The 22,095-nt window shown below is 41.6% G+C and overlaps 1 protein-coding gene across 1 annotated transcript in view; it reads left to right on the plus strand.

Moving 5' to 3' along the window:
* The window catches only part of LOC135094029 (uncharacterized), a 20,648-nt gene extending 15,162 nt beyond the window's left edge, over positions 1–5,486 (plus strand). The window contains exons 6-10 of the mRNA XM_063993749.1: positions 209–1,518; positions 2,010–2,210; positions 2,879–2,957; positions 3,297–3,372; positions 4,177–5,486. Of these exons, the coding sequence (XP_063849819.1) occupies positions 209–1,518; positions 2,010–2,210; positions 2,879–2,957; positions 3,297–3,372; positions 4,177–4,259 (1,749 nt within the window). The 3' untranslated portion in view covers positions 4,260–5,486. The remainder of the gene's footprint in view (positions 1–208; positions 1,519–2,009; positions 2,211–2,878; positions 2,958–3,296; positions 3,373–4,176) is intronic.
* Positions 5,487–22,095: the final 16,609 nt, after the last annotated feature.

The following is a 22,095-nucleotide window of genomic DNA, read 5'->3' on the forward strand; positions in this document are numbered from 1 at the left end:
CGCTGATGATACCAAACTGCACTTTCCACGTCTTTTCGTAGACGGCCAGCCCTTCAGGAAGTAAACAGTTCACTCAGGGAAGCCACAGAACACCTGATTCTGATTCTCTCTCTCTCTCTCTCTCTCTCTCTCTCTCTCTCTCTCTCTCTCTCTCTCTCTCTCTCTCTCTCTCTCTCTCTGTCTTTCCATTCACGGTTTCTCTCAACAGACGCACGGCGTGTGTCCCGCTCAGACGTGGTATTCCCTGGCGCTGCAAACCCTAAGGGGCGTGTGCGTCAGCGTTGAGGATGCGGGCTACGAGGTGTTCGACGAGGCCACCATGTCCTACTTGACACAACTCTACGGTCCCCTCATTTCCAGGGAGATTGCAGCACCCTCTCCCTCTCCATCACCCGCTCCTGCCCCAGCACCAACATCAGCCCTTTCCCCAGCCCCAGGTCCAACTTTTACCCCAACACTCACCCAGCAAACCCCATTACCGCCACAGTCTCACCTTGAGCAGCAGCATTTGTTTGCTGGGAGTCAAGGATCGTCTGGTGGAAGAGAAGCGCGGCATGAGCCTGGAAGAGCCACCACCAGCCAGGCAGACACTCAGGACAGTTTGTTCTCTGGCCAGCAAATGCCAAAAAAAGTTACAGATCTAGATACATATGGCCAAGGATACACCGAGCATGCAAGACCCCGCCAGGAAGAGCCAGGTCGCGCTGTCCAACACCATATAGAGCAACAAGCTCATGGTCAGGAAGGTTCTCTCCCTAGTCGTAAGAAAGGCATTGCACGTGGCCAGGAAAATCTAGCTAACTTAGCGTCCCCCACCATGACTCCAGATGATAATGGAACGTCATTGCGGGAATCACCACAACAAGCGGTGATCCAGTCTGCCAACGAGCCACCCTCAGAACACTTCCACGCTCATTCTCCTCACATTACTTCCAAACTTTCCCACTCCTTCTCTTCTCCCACCTACTATTCCCTCCCACAAAAGACTGTCTCCCAGCCCTCTTCTGCCTTCCCCTCTCACTCACAGCAACAACCCGATCACTACATGTTCCCACATCAACATCATGAGCCCCTTCCTGCTCAGTCCTCCTCCTCTTCCCTTCCCTTCCCCTCAGTTCCGGCTTTCTCCTCCCATTACTCCGACCCGGAACATCATGCTTCTCCCTCCCAGGCACCCCCCACCCATTCCTCAGTCATTCCCAACCTCCCAAAAGACACCCGGCCCTCTAACTACTACAGTCAGCCGTCATCGACAAGTCATCATCTTCCACAAGCTTCTCCAGCCCTCAGCCCTCGCCTGGCACTTCACCAACCCCCTAGGCACGCTACTTCTCACTCAACTCTTCTCATACCAGCTAGCTTCGAACGACAGCAGCTGTCTCTTGAAACGTTTGGCGCTCCCAACGGCAAGGTGGTGATGAATCAACAATTTGCTCCACAAGGGAGTCCAACGTCACGCGCCCCAAGCAGTCACGCCTCAGCAGTGGACGCCAGCGGACACCAGAATTCGTTCAACGGGTGAGAACGAGTTAGTGCATTGGTGTTTACTAGTAGGTTTTTATCTATTGATGGTAACAGAAATGCGAGTATATTTTCCATAACCCGAAATCCCATCACAAGGCTGGTGATCTCTCATGGAAGAAATATTTTAATAGGCAGCTGGGTGTGGTAAAGATCGGCTCTTCTATTGTTGGAGCTGTCATTCTTGTTTTTCAGTCACTATGTGTATGTAAAATACATTCAAGTTTCTCATAGTCTGGCCGCTGTTGGACTACGTACTATCCACTTTTACTGTTCTTTTGCATTCGCCAAGGATAACAATACTAAGCAAACATTTTTCTCACCAAAAACCTCGTTCCCGAAAACTTTTTTCTCCGAACCACTTTCATTCTAATCGAGAAAATGAAAGCAAAAAGAAAAAAAAAAACGAAAACTGAAATACTCCTAGAGAGAAAATTCAATTCTTATTATGAAATTAAAAGACTCCGCCATTTTCTTCTCCCTGTTAGGTCTACCACATGGGAACCGAAAGAAAGGCAGCACCATTCTTTGCCTCACCAGCAGCAACAACAACAGCACCAGCAGCATCACCACCACAGAGGGCGTCGCTCAACGCTGCCTCATGCTTCCCCCGGCAATGTGATCCAGCCGCTCCTCACCGCCTGTCGTGCCGGAGCTCAGCGCGACGTGAATGCAAAGTGTCGCGAAATGTGAGTCTGACCTTATCTGCACCCACTGTGTTCATTACATTACTTTTCATAGCCTAGTTTTGATTTTACTCAGTGTATATTGCTAGTCGTATTTCACATTACTTACGCTATAGACATTCACTACATTCATAATTTTCATTGCATTGGTCTACTCAGTTTGGTCTTTACTCTCAGTGCTATTCATTGTTGTGCCTGTTTAGCTAATATTGGTTGATTTGCCAACTATAGGTACTCTCCATTACTTCCCATCACTGCCATTCGCTCCCTATCTTTCCCTATCACTGCACTTCGCTCCTCATCACTCCCGTCACTGTCCACTAATCTCCACCATTGCCCTTCACTCCCTATCACTGCCCTTTACTCCCCATCGCTCCCGTCACTGATCATCACTCTTCAACATTGTCCATCACTTCACATCACTGTTCTTCACCTCCCGTCACTGCTCTTCACTGCTCATCACTGCCCTTCACTCCCCTTCATTGTCCTTCACTTCCCATTTCTGCCCTTTGCTTCCCACCACTGCTCTTCTCTCTCTCTCCCATCATTGTCCTTCGCTTCCCATCACTGCTCTTCACTCTCCATCACTGCCCTTCAGTCCCCACCACTGGGCTTCTCTTCCCATCACAACGCAACATTGCTCCCGTCGCCCAGTATGTTCTCCTCTGTAGAGTGTTGCCTGCCAAGTTGGAGGGCGCAAGAGACGTAAAGGCAGCGCCACCTGTGCCTCCGCGACCCTCTTGTCCGGAGGTAAGTAGCCACTCACTCACTCACTCAGAAAATTTACTTTGCTAAAAACTTGATCCAATATGCGTGGTCGAGGAACGATGTGACTAAGAAGGAAAAAATAGCGAAAAAAAAAAAAAAAATTACTCAACTGCAGCTGCTCAAAATGTTGAGTAGAATGCAGTTTACTCCCGGAGCAAACCATGTCCTCTGAACAATGTTGTTCCCGAGTGAAGGAAATATGTTCCCACGCCCGGCATGAAGAGACTAGTATTTGTTGATTTTATGTGTGACTAATTGTATTCCGTGTAATTTTGTCAGTGTTGCACCTTTGCTCAGTGTCTTATTCCTTGTGGTCGACAGGGCCAGGCGTACAACAGCAAGAGGAAATGTGTATCCGTCAACGAGGCCATCAACTCCGTCAATGCCTTCAACCTGGGCAAGTGAAGCCGCTGGCCGCCATGTTGGAATTCCCTCGTCTCTCTCTCTCTCTCTCTCTCTCTCTCTCTCTCTCTCTCTCTCTCTCTCTCTCTCTCTCTCTCTCTCTCACTCTCTCTCTCTAATGTATGTATATATATATATATATATATATATATATATATATATATATATATATATATATATATATATATATATATATATATATATATATATATATATATATATATATATATATAGACACACACACACACACACACACACACACACACACACACACACACACACACACACACACACACACACACACACACATGCGCGCACACGCGCGCGCACCCTATCCGAATTATTTATTTAGTCATCTCCAAGACGTGCATCAAGCCACCTTGAGGATGTCAGTTGTGCTGGTCTTGTTTCAGTGCGGCAGGAGTCATGAAGTGGCACCATTCTCATCTGCCATCTGGCCGCGTTTCTTTATATAACAAAAAGCCTCCAAGCTTCCACAATGTAGCAATTTTGCTCTATTAAGCTTACATGACAGCATGAAAGTATTTATCATTTAAACCATTATTTTTATATTGGGAAGTTTCAGATATTTCGAGGTGTTCTCGCTCAACAGTATTGAGTCAGGAAATGTCGAGAGGAGAGAAGTCTTATTATTACGCTTCCCTGATATTTACAAACTGATGCTTCCACTATAATGTAATAATAAGTTACAGCTGTGCATGAATATACTAGTGTTGTGTGTGCTATATCCGTGTGTGCGTGTCCTTCATACTCGTTTACGGCCTCTGTTTCCCCCTAGGATGTCCGGTCTCCTGTCTCCCTCCTCCCTCCACACCCCTGCCCCACGCTCCACGCCGCCTTGCTTTTCTCTTATTTCATTAGCTGCGTGACGTGACATGACGTGACGCGACGGCCAACAAGCTGTGGGCGTCCCGCGAACCCGTCAAGATAGGCAGTAGGACTCCTCTTTGTAGATCAAATTTTGCTAAACTCTACAAAACATTTTAAATTATACTTCCGGAAATCCTGTGTTTTTCTATATTCCTTACTAACTCATATACTAAGTTAGTTCATGAGTTAGGTTACTTGCCACAATACAACCACCAAGTTATTTACCACAACACAACCACCCAATTGAATCTGAGCCTCTTGAAACAGTGAACTGGTGAGTGATATGTCAAACTTTTGAATTTTGTAAATTCGTAAAAAAAAAAAAAAAAAAAAAATCACACTATTAGTATAATAGTGTAATAAGAGCGAGTTGACATATTATTACAGACTTAAAATAAATACAAATATTAAAAAGAAGAAGATAATAACGGGCAGAGTGTGTCAGAGTTTACCAGTGAGATGTGGAAGGAATATAAATACTGTTTCACTCTTTCATTAATAAAGTGTTGGTGCGTCAAGAAAGTGGATAGAGCCAAGTCATAGACACTGCTGCCTAACTAATTTTCACTCATTCCCCTGTACTAGGAAATATATAAGCTTCTTCTTTTAGTACTGTGTAAAGGTGGTGGCCAAGGAAACATGATTGTAGAGAACTGCTGCCGTATATTAATATAATAAAACTGTACAATATAAATAAAGTGAAGTTGCTAAGACCCGCACGTCCAACCCCCAGGCTGGCTGTACGAGGACTCCTGGTTGCTGGGACTGCCGGTTCAGGTCAGGGCCGGAGTTGGGGTCCGGAAGAGAAAGGGGTGAGGGTTGACCTCACTCCCACGTGGTGATAGCCGAGGCAACCGGAGGCTGGGTCAGGTTCCAAGGGACTGGAGAATGTAATGCAGAGGCGGGTGAAGCGTCCCACCACATCGCTCGGCCACCCTTCTCGCGGCGTCCTCGCAGCGAACAAAGCACATGGGGTGATGCAAGCATATTAAAGCACATAACTCACATCATAAAGACGCGCTTATCTGTGTAAGACACGTGATCTACACACCACAGTTAATCGTAAGGCTCACAGAACAATGACGCCAGAACAGTGGGTATGCACTGGCGAATCACAAAACTCACATAGCCGTGATGTCAGAAGAGAGAGCACAGTGGCCAATCACAAAACTCACATAGCTGTGATGTCAGCACAGCGAATCACAGGCCAAGAAAAACACTAGGACAACACTAGTGGTCTAAAAAAAGAGAACAAGGCGTTTCTATGCCAAATAAATTGCAACTTAACAACAATGCACTGCAAAAATCATAACGCTGCACAAATAAAACACATGATGGCGATAATTTTCGTTGAGTGTGGTGGGTCAGTGGTCTACGCTGGGTACAGAGAGTCACAAGAAGACACCACAGCTTGCAACAGAAGATTGACAGCTGAGAAGTTCTTATGTCTTGAAACGACAGGAACACAGCTTAAAAATCAGTCGAGATGTAGTACTGAAGTGAAGACTGGTTGTTGAGAAGTTCTTGAGTCTTGAAAAGACAGGAACGCAGCTTAAATTAGTCAAGATGCGTCGATGACGGATTGAAAAGTCCAGACTTGAAACAGGAATGGCGTCGGTGACGGCTTGAAGTCGTACAGGAAGAGGCTTTTTTTTTTTTTTATGTTGGAAGGACACTGGCCAAGGGTAACAAAAATCCTCCCCCCCCAAAAAAATGCCCACTGAAATGCCAGTCCCATAAAAGGGTCAAAGCAATGGTCAAAAATTGATGAATAAATGTCTTGAAAACTCCCTCTTGAAGGAATTCAAGTCATAGGAAGGTGGAAATACAGAAGCAGGCAGGGAGTTCCAGAGTTTACCAGAGAAAGGAATGAATGATTGAGAATACTGGTTAACTCTTGCGTTAGAAAGGTGGACAGAATAGGGGGTGAGAGAAAGAAGAAAATCTTGTGCAGCGAGGCCGCGGGAGGAGGGAGGCATGCAGTTAGGAAGATCAGAAGAGCAGTTAGCATGAAAATAGCGGTAGAAGACATCTAGAGATGCAACATTGCGGCGATGAGAGAGAGAGGCTGAAGATAGTCAGTTAGAGGAGAGGAGTTGATGAGACGAAAAGCTTTTGATTCCACCCTGTCTAGAAGAGCAGTATGAGTGGAACCCCACCAGACATGTGAAGCATACTACATATATGGACGGATAAGGCTGTTGTACAGAGTTAGCAGCTGGGGGGGTGAGAAAAACTGATGGAGACGTCTCAGAACACCTAACTTCATAGAGGCTGTTTTTAGCTAGAGATGAGATGTGAAGTTTCCAGTTCAGATTATAAGTAAAGGACAGACCAAGGATGTTCAGTGTAGAAGAGGACAGTTGAGTGTCATTGAAGAAGAGGGGATAGTTGTCTGGAAGGTTGTGTCGAGTTGATAGATGGAGGAATTGAGTTTTTGAGGCATTGAACAATACCAAGTTTGCTCTGCCCCAATCAGAAATTTTAGAAAGATCAGAAGTCAAGCGTTCTGTGGCTTCCCTGCCTGAAATGTTTACCTCCTGAAGGGTTGGACGTCTATGAAAAGACGTGGGAAAGTGCAGGGTGGTATCATCAGCGTAAGAGTAGATAGGACAAGAAGTTTGGTTTAGAAGATCATTATTGAATAATAAGAAGAGAATGGGTGACAGGACAGAACCCTGAGGAACACTACTGTTAATTGATTTAGGAGAAGAACAGTGACCGTCTACCACAGCAGCAATAGAACGATTAGAAAGGAAACTTGAGGTGAAGTTACAGAGAGAAGGAGAGAAGCCGTAGGAGGGTAGTTTGGAAATCAAAGCTTTGTGCCAGACTCTATCAAAAGCTTTTGATATGTCCAAGGCAACAGCAAATGTTTCACCAAATCTCTAAAAGAGGATGAGCAAGACTCAGTAAGGAAAGCCAGAAGATCACCAGTAAAGCGGCCTTGACGGAATCCATACTGGCGATCAGATAGAAGGTTGTGAAGTGATAGATGTTTAAGAATCTTCCTGTTGAGGATAGATTAAAAAACTTTAGATAGGCAGGAAATTAAAGCAATAGGACGGTAGTTTGAGGGATTAGAAGGGTCACCCTTTTTTAGGAACAGGTTGAATGTAGGCAAACTTCCAGCAAGAAGGAAAGGTAGATGTTGACAGACAGAGCTGAAAGATTTTGACTAGGCAAGGTGCAATCACGGAGGCACAGTTTCGGAGAACAATAGGAGGGACCCCATCGGATCCATAAGCCTTCCGAGGGTTTAGGCCAGCGAGGGCATGGAAAACATCATTGCGAAGAATTTTAATAGGTGGCATGAAGTAGTCAGAGGGTGGAGGAGTGGGAGGAATAAGCCCAGAATCATCCAAGGTAGAGTTTTCAGCAAAGGTTTGAGCGAAGAGTTCAGCTTTAGAAATAGATGTGATACCAGATACCATCTGGTTGAAACAGAGGAGGGAAAGAAGAAGAAGCAAAGATATTGGAGATATTTTTGGCTAGATGCCAGAAGTCACGAGGGGAGTTAGATCTTGAAAGGTTTTGACACTTTCTGTTAATGAAGGAGTTTTTGGCTAGTTGGAGGAAAGACTTGGCATGGTTCCGGACAGAAATATAAAGTGCATGAGATTCTGGTGATGGAAGGCTTAAATACCTTTTATGAGCCACCTCTCTATCATGTATAGCACGAGAACAAGCTGTGTTAAACCAAGGTTTAGAAGGTTTAGGACGAGAAAATGAGTGAGGAATGTACGCCTCCATGCCAGACACAATCACCTCTTTTATGCGCTCAGCACACAAAGACGGGTCTCTGACACGGCAGCAAAAATTCCAAGGAAAATCAGCAAAATACCTCCTCAGGTCCCCCCAACTAGCAGAGGCAAAACGCCAGAGGCACCTTCGCTTAGGGGGATCCTGAGGAGGGATTGGAGCGATAGGACAAGATACAGATCAGATATGAGATGGTGATCGGAGGAGCCCAACGGAGAAGAAAGGGTGACAGCATAAGCAGAAGGATTAGAGGTCAGGAAAAGGTAAAAAATGTTGGGCGTTTCTTCAAGACGGTTAGGAATACGAGTAGGGTGTTGCACCAATTGCTCTAGGTCGTGGAGGATAGCAAAGTTGTAGGCTAGTTCACCAGGATGGTGAAGGGAGAGGAAAGCCAAAGCTGGTGGTGAACATTGAAGTCTCCAAGAATGGAGATCTCTGCAAAAGGGAAGAGGGTCAGAATGTGCTCCACTTTGAAAGTTAAGTAGTCAAAGAATTTCTTATAGTCAGAGGAGTTAGGTGAGAGGTATACAGCGCAGATAAATTTAGTTTGAGAGTGACTCTGTAGTCGTAGCCAGATGGTGGAAAACTCAAAAGATTCAAGAGCGTGGGCACGAGAGCAGGTTAAGACACTACGCACATAAACGCAGCATCCAGCTTTGGATCGAAAATGAGGTTAGAGAAAGTAGGAGGGAACAGAAAAGGGGCTACTGTCAATTGCCTCAGACACCTGAGTTTCAGTGAGGAAAAGAAGATGAGGTTTAGAAGAGGAGAGATGGTGTTCTACAGATTGAAAATTAGATCTTAGACCGCGAATGGTGTCGTCGACAGAAAGGCAGTCCGACCTGGGGACATTTATGGTCTCCTCCCCAGATGGGGACTCCGAGGCTGGTGTAGGAGTTGCCATTATGATTTTAAAATTTTTGAGTTAAGGTTGTGTGTGTTATTAGGTGCATGTAGTTTTGTGTGGAGGAAGAGAGTTGTCTTTAGAGGGCAGGCTGTGACTGCCCCCTTGTGTTCTGAGACACAAAGGGAAACGTTCAGTGAGGTCACAGCTGGGTTTAATGATAAGTTCACAGCACCTCCTGAACAGTGCTGGCGTGACAGGCTTGGCAAAAGCTTGAAAGATACCCGAAAAACCGCTTAAGAAAGCACCATAGACGTATAGTAACATAGCAGTTTGCATAGGTGACGGCTTAGCTGAAATGGGTCGATGACGGCTTAGAGGCGATGAAGATAGCTGAAGCAGTTGGCGACGAGCAGGGCGCGTGGGCACCATTTTATCGGGTTATTCCTCTAGTAATGTGTAGCGGTGGTGGCCAAAGAAACACAGTTGTAAAGCAGCTGGAGTTATATTAATATAAATAAAACTGTACAAATGGTAACTAAGTGAAGTCGCCATAAGCCACATGTCCGTCACCGAGGTAAGGTGGACAAGAATGAGTGATGGTGGGGTGGTTGCTGGGCCTTCCGGCTCAGGTCAGGGCCGGGGCTGACGTCCGGAAGACGAGGGGGTGAGGGTTGACCTCAGTCCCACGTGGTGATAGCCGATGCGGCCAGAGGCTGGATCAGGTCCCAGGGGACTGGAGAATAGAATGCAAGGGCGGGTGAAGCGTCCCGCCACACCCCTCCACTTGCATTGCAACGAAGCCTACCCGAAGGAATACACGAGAATACATGAAAATAAACGAGAACTGTTACCAGGAGACTGGTTGATTTGCAATTGGGCTGCCTGTTTACCTAATAATAAAATACATGTGGGAGAACAGAATAGAAACACGAGTGGACAAAACTCCTCGTCCGAGACATCGAAAACGTCTCTGTCGGATATCATAATTTACTACCAGAGATAACTACGAGGAATTACCATAATTAAACATTAGTAAAAACAAAAGCAAATAAAGTTGATGTGAACCTGAATTTAGAATTTAGAAGTACCGTTGGGAAAGAACGGTACGGTAACGAATTGCCGTGGTTTATCTGGTTCTCTATTCACCACCAATTCTTACCGCGACAGCACAGGTTCCTCCTGCTCCTGGAAAGCTTTAAAACTCTCTTAGACTACTTAACAGAGTTCTCATGTACAATTTGTACATAGAGTTTGTGCTCAGCGTGTACGGTTGAATAACCATCGTCTATGACCCACAATTACAGGAAGGTACCAAGCCCACAGCCACGCTGTCACAACACCAATTCAAAACATTTCAGTCTTCCTTTCCATCCAGCGTCCAGCTAAGGGGTTTTCCTTTCTAGGTCCCTGAAGGTTAATTCACCGCAGTGTCTCCTAGCTTAATGAGATCTCAGTAAAAGGGAATCAGATCAGCCGGCTAACATAAAGACTTCTAGAGTAAACTTCAGTAGTGAATTTTCTACTGTACTCCATAAATCATTAAATTTTCTAGTGGAAACGAAAAAATTGGTATCAATGCTAAATTTTGGTTTGTACCCAACTATTTACACCAGTATTTCCCACAGTCTACGTACATAGAAAGCAAGGCAGACGAGACCAGTTAGCTCATGTGTTGTTAATTTGCCATATTAGCGATCACCAATAGTCTTTGAGGGTTACCTAGGGACATTTGAGAATATCGAGTGTTATGACTGGCGGAGAACAAGAGGAAAGAAACAGGAAGAGAAGGAGCGAAGAGAGAGAGAGCGATAAAAGACAGAAGATGTGTGAGGCGCGATAATTGCCTGCCTGCATTCCCCAATTTACTTTAAAAATTGACGCACCTACCTAGTGTTCTTCCCATACTAATTTTGACAACTTCTCTTCGTTCCCTCATGTTGAGTACAATATATAACATAACGGAAGAGTTAACCTAGCATATAAAGAGATCAGATCCCACCCACCGCCTATAGTTAGCCCACAATAATTTTTTTGCATTGTTGTTTCTTTAGAGAGAACTTGTGTGTAGGTGAAGGTGGGCAATGGGTTGGCTTCCATCTCCCCGTCTCTCCCAGATTCCATCCCTTCTCCCTTGTCACATGACTTGACCGCCACGCCGAGGAGCAAGGGCAAGGCCAGTGTCTCCCTTTGTCTTGGGCGTCAGTCGAGCCCGTGTTGTCATAAGGATGGAGCACTGGCACATGGATTGGGGGAATTCATTAGAGGGCCATTACTATTACCTATTTTGCTAGGGAGAGTAAGTATTAGTCACAGGCTTGGCTGAGTGTGTGTGTGCCAGTTGAACTCGTGGTGGACGACGAGTCTTATCCTCTCCATCACGGTGTCCTTGTGGTTTGTGTCGTGTTGGGAGCCTGGGTGTGGTTTTCTATCTCAGGCCCTGTCGATTGTGGTGTATGTGTGTAATCAATGTTTTTGTGCCGTTAAATGTTACTGGCTTTCAGAGATTGCTGCTGGGAAGTCTGTACCCAGAGGATTTCATAACTATGGGTGTGTGTAATTGCCTATGGAGCTCTAAGAAACTGCAGGTAGATTGTTCACGTGCAGGATGATACAATGATCAATGAGTGTGGGTGGTTTCGTCTCTACTGGGAGGTAGCTCACTGAATATTATAAACCTCATTCCTGTGTGTTCCTTGTCTTGGCTGTTTCTCCCCCTAGTGCGTGGGTTGCGATTCTTTCTGAACAAGTAGGAGTTGGCTTGGTGTTTGTTATATTCCCTTCTCCGTGGACGGGTAAACAGAGTGGTGACCTCATAAATGTGATAATTGTTGGTAACCAGTAGGTGTCTGTATTCATATATTTGTGCTCTACACTAAGCTACGTAGTAGGTAGCTTAGGAAAGTTGACCCGAGTGAGTGGCAGCTGTGAGAGGGGCTGAAGCTGTGTGTCATAACAGAATTGGCGACTAGCCAGGAGAAGCTTTGTATCCATGTGGGGGGAGACAGTTGTGTGTTGTTTGTCTGTCTGTTCTTTGTGTGCCCGTACTCAGCCGACGCCATGGAAGGGAAAGGTGGTAGCAGGAGTGGCTCGTGACTTGAGTCCCCTGCCTCTGTCGGGAGTAGCAGTGTAGATCTAGCACAATTTGATGTCGGGACACATAGTCCTACAAATAGTGTCCAAGGCCGTGTTAGTGCTTCCAACAGTATTGGTGGATTTTCCCAGATTAAAGGGATGTTTGAGGAGAAGAGATCTAAAGTGGAAATGAGGATATATATATATATATATATATATATATATATATATATATATATATATATATATATATATATATATATATATATATATATATATATATATATATATATATATATATATATATACACCATGCCCTTCCTCGACGTCCTCGTGAAGCACCAGTAAGTGAAGTTCAATACAGCCAACTAACCCTGGGCACTGCCTTAATGGAAGGAGCGAATCTCCTGACCGATATAAGGACTCTACTATCGGTGCTTACATCCGAACAGCACTCACACACCGCAGTACTTGACAGCAAGTGCATCAAGAAATAGAAAGGGCAACACAAATAATAATAAATAACAGTTTCAGAGAAAAGAACATCGTCCACCAAATCAAGATCATCGATAAGTGGCATTAACTCCTTTCGTAAAATATGGTCGCACATAATTCTTAGTTTCCGACAGATAATGGGATCAGAAAACAGGTTAGCTTCACTTTGATTTGGCAAGTGCGGCTGACCAATCACTTCCACTGTTAATTTTGTAGACTAAGGGCAAGGTGTCATTTGATTTTCATTTGATCTGAGGCCGACTTCTGCAAAGGAAGGTAATTTAATGATTATCCTGAAAATTCTTAAAACCTCACATGCTCAGTTATCCTCGACAATTGATCTCTGTTGCCAGGCAACAAAAATCAATTGTGATCAATTACTCTTAAAACTGAAACTTCTGTATCTTTCAAATACACTATCTTATTGATCATACTGATCAGAACACACCAGGTGCGTTGAGCCTCGAAAAGCTCCACTTATGACCTCTCTTTATCTTTACTCTTGATTACTATCCATACCTCCATTTCCTTAAAATTTTCCGATCTATCTTAATCGGTGTGTACATGAATGCGCATAAAATCCACATTTCGTCCCTTGCCTGTAGTTACCCTACCATCAGAGGTCAGGGCTCTGTAAGAGATTTTTTTGGATAACTTAAGAGACCTTTACTCGGCACTCATCCCCTTGTTTAAGGGGGACAGAAACTGGTCACTGCAAGTGGAATGGGGATTTGAACACTCCACCTTAAACATGAGCATGTTGAAGGATAGGACCCTTTCAGCTTAACCAATGTTCTCGTGTGTGTGTGTGTGTGTGTGTGTGTGTGTGTGTGTGTGTGTGTGTGTGTGTTTAAGTAAGTAAATGTTTATTGTCATTATATTACAGACATTATATATACAATATATACATAACATGTTTTGGCTCAGTCTGTCAAGCCGAGGCTTCCCGACAGACTTATTTATTTATTTATTTTTATAGGTTGCAGTACGAATCTAACCCTCAAGTATAAAAATAATTAGCATTAGTAGTAAATAACCATAATAACAACCATAGTAACAAGTAAGAAATAGTAATCATAGTAAAAATAAGAAAATCAATAATAACCATGATAACTCTATTGTCGTATTTTTACCATCTGCAGATTTCCCAAGAATATTATTTATTGATCTCCCATGTGATTTTCGATTACCTTGGTTTCTAACTAACTGGTATTGATCATATTTCTGTTTAACAGTTTTCAAAAGTGACGTTAATTTGTTTCTATATATTCTATAGCGTTCCTTGAATGTTAAAGGCCATTTGTGGGCTATTTTTTTCAAGTCTGTTCTTTTCTCTGATACTGTTTTTCAATGCTTGCGTGATATGTGGACTGCGTAATTTTTTACTATTTAGTCTGATTATTTTTTCAGGAAAACATTAGTTAAATTTATTCGTTTAAACAATTAGTTTAAATTTAAATTTAAATTCATTTAAAATTTAGAGAAAATCAATTATAAGCATAGTTAGGACAATTACGATTTATTATATCAGACCAGTTAATTTCTGAGAGAATATTACTAAATCCTATTAGACAGTCCTGACTAAATATTCTTTTTGTTATATAGGCAGGATGAGAAAGAGAATATGTGTAATATTCGAATGTCGAAATCACTGGGTAGTGGTCATTTATATCTGTCGTAATTATGTAGTTTGAAACATTATTTTCTATTTGTGATGACCAAATATGGTCAATAAGTGTGGATGACATGGCAGTAACTCGAGTTGACAAAGTTGTTAATGGAAATAGTGAGTAAGTAGACATGTTAATAAATTCTTGCACATTGTCATTAGTACCATGTTGAAATAGGTCTAAATTGAAATTTCCTAGTACAAAAAGATCATTATAGTTTTTATCTTTTATGAAATTTAAAGTTTCATTGAGAGCATTGTGAAACTGCTTTGAGGTGGTTTTTAGTTGCAAGTTCATATTATTATTTTTTTTTTTTCCATTAATTTTGGCTTCATTTCCCAAGCTGTCAATAAAAGGCTCTGATAAAGAAAATTCAATAACTTTAGAGGATGTGTACTTACTTGAGATGTAAATGGCCACTCCCCCTCCATACCTGTTTCTGTTATTAGTGAACATGTTGTAATTCGGTAAGGTATATAATGAGGAGAGGTTAGGTTATATCTGCATCCAGTCGGGTTCCTGTAAAACCCAACACATCAAAGTACATATGACTTGAAAGGGCAGTGTCTACAAAATATTGTAAATTGGTAGATATCGATCTAATATTCAATGTTAATATATTCATCGTAGTATTGTTATTAGATAAAGGAAGTCAATCTACGAATGTATAATCTGATTTAGAGAAGTTTACGTTCCTTGACTGCATACAAAATTGGTTAACATCAAGATCATCATTATAAACATTGCCATGCACATTGTATGGATCATAACAATCATGTAATTCTTGTTCTTGTAAACTATTTGGCTTATAACAATCCAATAGGTCTTCATTGTTAAAAGAGGCAAAAGGAAAAATATTAACATCATTTAGTAGTAGTAGTAGCAGCAGCAGTAGTAGTAGTAGTAGTAGTAGTAGTAGTAGTAGTAGTAGTAGTAGCAGTAGTAGTAGTAGTGGTAGTAGTAGTAGTAGTAGTAGTAGTAGTAGTAGTAGTAGTAGTAGTAGTAGTAGTAGTTGAAGTAGTAGTAGTAGTTGAGGTAGTAATGGTAGTAGTGGTAGTGCTAGTGGTAGTAGTGTTACTGAACCACTAGCAGTAGTAGTAGTAGTAGTACTAGTAGCAGTAATAGTAGTAGTAGTACTAGCAGCAGTCGCACTAGTAGTACCAGCAGTACTGGTAGCTTCAGCAGCACCAGTAGCAGCACCAGTAATACTAGTAGCAGTAGTGTAACTATATAATAGTGACAAAATGATAAAGGGTAACAGTAGTAGTATTACTTTAGTGCCTCTATTATTATCAATAGTGTAAGCAGTAGCAGTAATTGTAGTATAAATGGTGGTAATAGTATTAATATAACAAGTAACAATGGTAGTTATTGAGTAATTAATAGGAATCACTGTAACAGAAAAAGTAGTCAAGTTCATAATATAAGTGGTATAAAATAGTAGTAACTGGATGATTATTATGCTAGTAGCGGTAATAGTAATTGTAGTAGTAAAAGTAATAACAGTTATAGAAGTGGCTGTAACACAGTTAGTAGTAGTAGCACGAGTAGTAGTAATGGTATGAGTGATATTTTATAGTAGTACGAGTAGTAGTAGTAGTAGTAGTAGTAGTAGTAGTAGTAGTAGTAGTAGTAGTAGTAGTAGTAGTAGTAGTAGCAGTAGTAGTAGTAGAATGGGTTGTAGTAGTATAAGTGGTAGTAGGGATAGTAATAATAATTGGATAGGAAATAGTACAAGTAATATATGTAGTGATAATAGTATAACAGTTGAGTACGTGGTAGTAGTGGGGAGAGTAATAGTAGTAATAATAGTATAAGTAGTAATAATAGTGTACCAGTAGTGGTAATAGTGGGGAAAGTAATGGTAGTAGCATAAGTAATAGTACAAGTAGTGATTAGTGTGTCAGCAAAATACATTAGCAATTGTAGCACTTAGATTTTATTTCCTGTTGCGTTTCCTGAGTGACCTGGAGCATTCAGCACTACCAGGCGCCTCCATCACCAAGACACCATCAACGCCCACTGAACTCCTCGGAGTGCCGGCTGGCAGCACCCCAGCAGCGTCACCAAGTAGGTTCAGGCTCCGGCGATGTTGGCCTCGTAGTAGCTGTCTCGTTCGCCCCAGAACTGCGGTTCAACTGAGGCCCGGTGTCACAGCCCGTTTTTCCCCCCAGTCCCAAAGTTCCCCGGGGTGAAACTTAGACTAGTCTATATTTCCCACGGGGGAATTACGGGACTGGTCTACATTTCCTCCCTTTAGTCTAGAATTCCCCCTTTTAATATTACAATGAAATAAGAGACAAGCAATTTAAGATACTTTATTGATTTAAAAACGTATTTAAGATACTTTATTGATTTAAAAACGTATCTATGTTGTAGTTAAACTGTACATGTTTGAATACAAGTATCTAAATATAAGAAGTTAATAACTGTATCTAGCTAGATACAACTTTTTCTTTGACAATACAACTGGACTTATCTAAATACAAGAAGTTAATAACTATATTTAAATACAAGTCTTTCTTGGCAATACAACTGCACTTATTTTATATACTCAAGACCCAATAGCATTAACCTCTTTCGTTTTTAGTACATTTTGCACAAGAACCCATGCATCTTCATCAAAGTAACATTTCAAATCCTGTAAGACATTTCTCACGGATAAAATTTTTCCAAGCACCTTTTTCTGGTCTGCATTCAATCATATCTTCTGATAATTTCTAATAACTATAAAACACCTTAAACATTCTTGTTCCTTCTCAGACAGTTACAGCTACCTCTGACACTACTCCACATGCATCATTTTTATCAGCAGAATTATATAACTTAAAATTTACAGAATGATAAGTGTTTTTAAGTGTCTTTCCTGACTAAGTTTTTCAACTTAATTCTACCTTTATCTAAACAACTGACAATCTCATACGGGCCCAACCATTTGTCCTCAAGTTTTCCACCCATTCTGTGAACATTTTCATTGTTCTTTATTAAAACAAGCAGTCCTACTCGCATTTCATTAGTGTAACATATATGTTTTGCATCATAATATTGCTTTTGTCTTTTCCGGGCCTTTTCTATGTTAGTCTGTACCGCGTTGTGGGCCAAATGCTGCCTATCAACTATTTCTTTTGTAAGGTCTCTTATTATGTCCGCAGCTGTAGTGTTGTCAATGGCACTTACACTACCTGCAGCATTAACGTCCATATCCACGGGTAGTATAGCATGACATCCAAACATAACATAGAATGGGGTGAGTTTCGTGCTGTCATGTTGCTCAGTACGGTAGGAAAACAGGATTCCATCCAAGTGTTGGTCCCAGTCATCGTGGTTTTCATTTACGAATTTTGCAATAGCACGTTCCAGTGTCTGGTTGAAACGTTCCTGTACAGTAAACACAAATTGTTGAAATAATACAACCTGAATTTTGTGTTTCATATGATTCATAGATGAATACTGAAATACATTCTAATGCATTCTGCTGATACATACCTGTAATCCGTTTGTCTGTGGATGGTACGCAGATGCAATTCTATGATCTATGTTGAGTTTCTCACAAATTATATAGTTCAGATGATTCACAAATTCACGACCTTGATCAGCTATTAGTGTTTCAAAACATCCATATGTACAGATAGCCCAAATCAGAACACTGGCCACTTCAGCAGCAGATTTACATGGTACTGCTTCAGCAACAGGCCATTTACTAAAATAGTCAGTCAAACCACAAATATACTGATTTCCATTTCTAGATTTTGGGAGTGGCCCAATAAGGTCCATCTCCACCTGTTTCCAAACACCACTGGGAACTGGAACTGGATGCAGTTCAGGGGCTTGCATTGGTGTTTTTTTTAGGATTTCTCTGACATTTGTCACACATACTAATAAAATTCGATACATCATCTTTCATGCCTTTCTAGTAATATTTTTCTGATATTTTATTGAACGTTTTGTCCCTTCCAAAGTGTCCTGATACTGGATTATCATGACAAGCTTGAATTATCCTTTCTTTACCTTTACTCAACACAACTTCCTTTTTCGGCATGTTTTCAGTTCCACTCTTTGGTTTATGATATAATTCTTCATTCTGCACAAGAAATGGTTCACTTTTTTTCCTGATGTCATGCTTTTTTTCCTTATATGCATATTTAAGGTTTTTCCCATACTTCAGGTAATTCCATACTTCGTTATACTTGGTATCCTCCATAATTCACGTCGTATAGTCCTCCGCTAACTGCTCCACAGTGCTCCCACCACCACTGACTGCCCGCGTGTACTGACACAGAATGACTGGCGGCCCTCTCTGTCTATCTGCCAATGTCGTCCACAGCGCTACCACAACCACTAACTGCCGAACCACTAACTGCTCCACGAAAAACGAAAAGAAAAGATGCATAAAAAAAATGATAAATAAACTGATTAAATAAATTGATAGAAAAATTGATAAAATAAAACAAAAATACAATACAATAAAAAGAAGAAATATTCAATAAGAAAACGTAGAGAAAATGATGGAAAAATGTCCCAGACTTTATGCATGTAATAGGTGGATAGATGAAAGGAATGGTAAATCTTGGGAGAGAGAGAGAGAGAGAGAGAGAGAGAGAGAGAGAGAGAGAGAGAGAGAGAGAGAGAGAGAGAGAGAGAGAGTCGTACCACCACTGAACTGCCCGCGTGTACTGACACAGAATGACTGGCGGAAGTGGCGGTTGCCCTCTCTATGAAGGAGGGGGAAATTCAGGCCAGAGGAAGGATTATAAGAAAAGGGGGAATTTTAACCCAGAGGGGGAATGATATCCTGGGTTACTCTTCCCCCTCGGGAAAATTATCCTAGGACACTTTTCCCGGTGGGGGAGGATTGATCGGGGGGGAAGTCAGACTGGTACACCGGCACTAGGTGTCGCAGGGACTCTACCACAGTGACCCGTCAACTCTGAACCACCAGCGGACGGAAGTACTGGACGAAGCACAGGGTAAAATAGATGACGGCCGTTGGCTCATCCTGTTCTTGATGGTGAGTTTCGTGTGTTGAAAATACGCAATGTTCCCTTCCTGTCTTGCCTGTTTTAGTTGCGGTAGTTGATTCCTTTCTATCTCTTGAGAGGCGGTGCATAGGTCGTCGTTAATAAATATTCCTGATCCTTTCAGCTTCCTTGCATTCCTCATGACTGCTTCACGATCTCCGTAGTTAAAAAAAAAAAAAAAAAAACGTGCAACGATCGTTCTTGGTAGAGATGAAGTAATGGATCCGACACGGTGTGCACGCTCCAGTTTCATTGAGGGTCTCTTCCAGGAGTTTACTTACAGTCATAGAAGTTTGCTCCCATGTCTCACCGCCCTGGAGCTCTTTAAGTCCTGAGATGCGTAGATTGTTTCTTCGTGCATAATCTTCCTGGTAGTTGACACGGAGTTGTAGTTCAGCTATTTTTAATTTTAGGCCGTCAATCTTCGTTTGCTTGTCGGAACAGGACTTATGAACACTTTTACCTGGTTCTTAATCTCCAGTAGTTCGGATTGTGAAAACTCCAAACTCTTGATGAGGTCATTGACTGTGCTTTCAGTGGTCTGGATCCTTCCTTTAAGCTGTTCAGTCACAATGTCCATAGCAGATTTGAAAGCACGCTCGTGTGCTTCCAACAGAACTTTCACAGCTGCTAAATCCATGGTAGTAATAAAGGCCTTCCACTGGACAGGCATCAGACAGTTGGTTAAGCACGTCTGCTTCCAATCAGGACCTGTGTGTGTGTGTGTGTGTGTGTGTGTGTGTGTGTGTGTGTGTGTGTGTTTAAAGGTACAAGCAGAATGCTAAAGGAAGATAAGGTAGGAAAAACATTTTAAATATGCTTAGACATAAACGTTTATCGAAGGATGAAGAACTACACCTGATGTCACTGATCTCATTTTAATAACAAGGGTAGATACATGGAGTTTGGTCTTAGAAAAAGTATCTTAATATTTTCTTTTATGTAGGAGGGGCACCGACCAAGGGCAACAAAATTATATTAAAAAAAAAAAGGCCCACTGAGGAGCCGATCCCCAAACAGAGTCAAAAAAAGGTCGTCGAATTTTAAAGGATAAGTGTTTTGAAACCTTCCTCTTGAAAGAGTTCATGTCATAGGAAGGAGGAAATACAGAAACGGGCAGGAACTTGCAGAGTTTACCAGTTACAAGAATGAATGATTGAGAATAATGGTTAATTCTTGCATTACAGAGATGGACAGAATAGGGGTGAAAGAAAGAAAAAAATCTTGTGCAGCGAGGCCGCGAGAGAAAGGGAGGCATACAGTTAGCAAGATCATAAAAGCAGTTAGCATGAAAATAGCGTTTGAAGATAGCAAGAGTTCGGGGACAGGCACCTCAGTGAGCCTTTTTTATTTTATTTTTATTTTATTTTATTATTTTTTACTGCAGTTTTGGCTGGTGTCCCTCCTAAATAAAAAAAAAAAAATATTGCATTGATAAGGAAGAGGCTGAAGACAGTCAGTTAGAGGAGAGGAGTTGATGAGATGAAAAGCTTTTTATTCCACCCTGTCTAAAAGAGCGGTATGAATGAACACCCCCCCCCTTCCCACTTCCCCAGTACATGTAAAGCATACTCCATACATGAATGAATAATGTCTCTGTACAGAGTTAGAAGCAGGGGGCTGGGTGTCGGGGGGCTTGAGAAAAACTGGCGAAGACGACTCAGAACACCTAGCTCCATAAGAGCTGTTTTAACTAGAGAAGAGATGTAAAGTTTCCAAATTGGATTATAAGGTAAGAACAGACGAATGATGCTCGGTGCATATGATATTTTAAAACATATTTCCTTTTGTAATAAGTACAAATGACAAATACCTACTTTTTATGTGCCAAACATGAAGTAATAAGTATTTATAATTTCTTGATGTCTACACCATAACAGTTATAATTACACAATAGCAATATCAGATACACCAAATATTCTGAGCAGAAAGAGACATCAACCTTTCTACCATTTTCACATATTAAATTAGAATTTTCTTAGCAAAGAGAACATAGAGTCAGGATTTGTTTGTTTGTTTGTTTTTTCAGTTCCTGGTCTTCTACAAGTTTTACAAACAAAAAACAAATTGGAGACTTTGATAACAATGATGGTTCCGCAACAGGAAAGGACATGATCCCGCCAGCTCTGAACCACATGGCCAGGTAACTCCTCAGGTGTTCTTGAACAAAATTTTGAATTTCAGATGCCATTTCAAAAGCAAGACTTGTAGCAGAAGCAATCGCAAATACCCTACAGGCTGAACAACCTTTCTGCTCTTGTTAAGAATAACAGAAACTAATGATTTTATTGTCACAATTTAATAACGAAGCCAACTGAGAATTGAACTTTTCATTGTTTTTTAGCTCACTGTTAAACAAACTGTCATAAACCTTAATGATATTTGGACTGCAGTTAATATTATTGACAGTTACCCAGTGATTTCCATTTACATGTACAATTTGTATCAGTTTTGTTTTGGCACACTGAATAAATTTACAATCCTTACTATCGAAAACAACAATTGACTGGAGGCCCGAAATCTTTTGAAAATCATTGGAAAGTAAATATCGTGCATAGTCAATGTGAGTGTCATTTAACTAAAAACTGAACTTATAACTTCCAGAGCAGCAGTCTGTGGATCCTGATGAGGACTTGCTCTGTATCTTGAGGATGGTAGCAGGCTCTCTTCGGCAGTTGGCAAATGCTGTGATGCTGCACTATCCTCTGTATCCCATTGAAAACAAAATTATTAAACCTTTAGTTTTGGGTACAAGTGCATGGGTATAATATGTTAGCTAGTGAATCCTGTTGAGTGTACAGGTGGTTTTGCAACGAGAAGAGAAAATTTCAAATGCAAAGCAGGAAATTAGTCTTTTTGATCTTTCATTCTATACATCTACAATGATCACATACATGGGCAAAAATATAGTAACCAAAATTTTTCCATATTACTTTAAAATAAAAAATTATTTTTAAACTTGA

This window comes from Scylla paramamosain, chromosome 44 (genome assembly GCF_035594125.1).
Source record: "Scylla paramamosain isolate STU-SP2022 chromosome 44, ASM3559412v1, whole genome shotgun sequence".
In the NCBI taxonomy this organism is placed as follows: domain Eukaryota; kingdom Metazoa; phylum Arthropoda; class Malacostraca; order Decapoda; family Portunidae; genus Scylla; species Scylla paramamosain.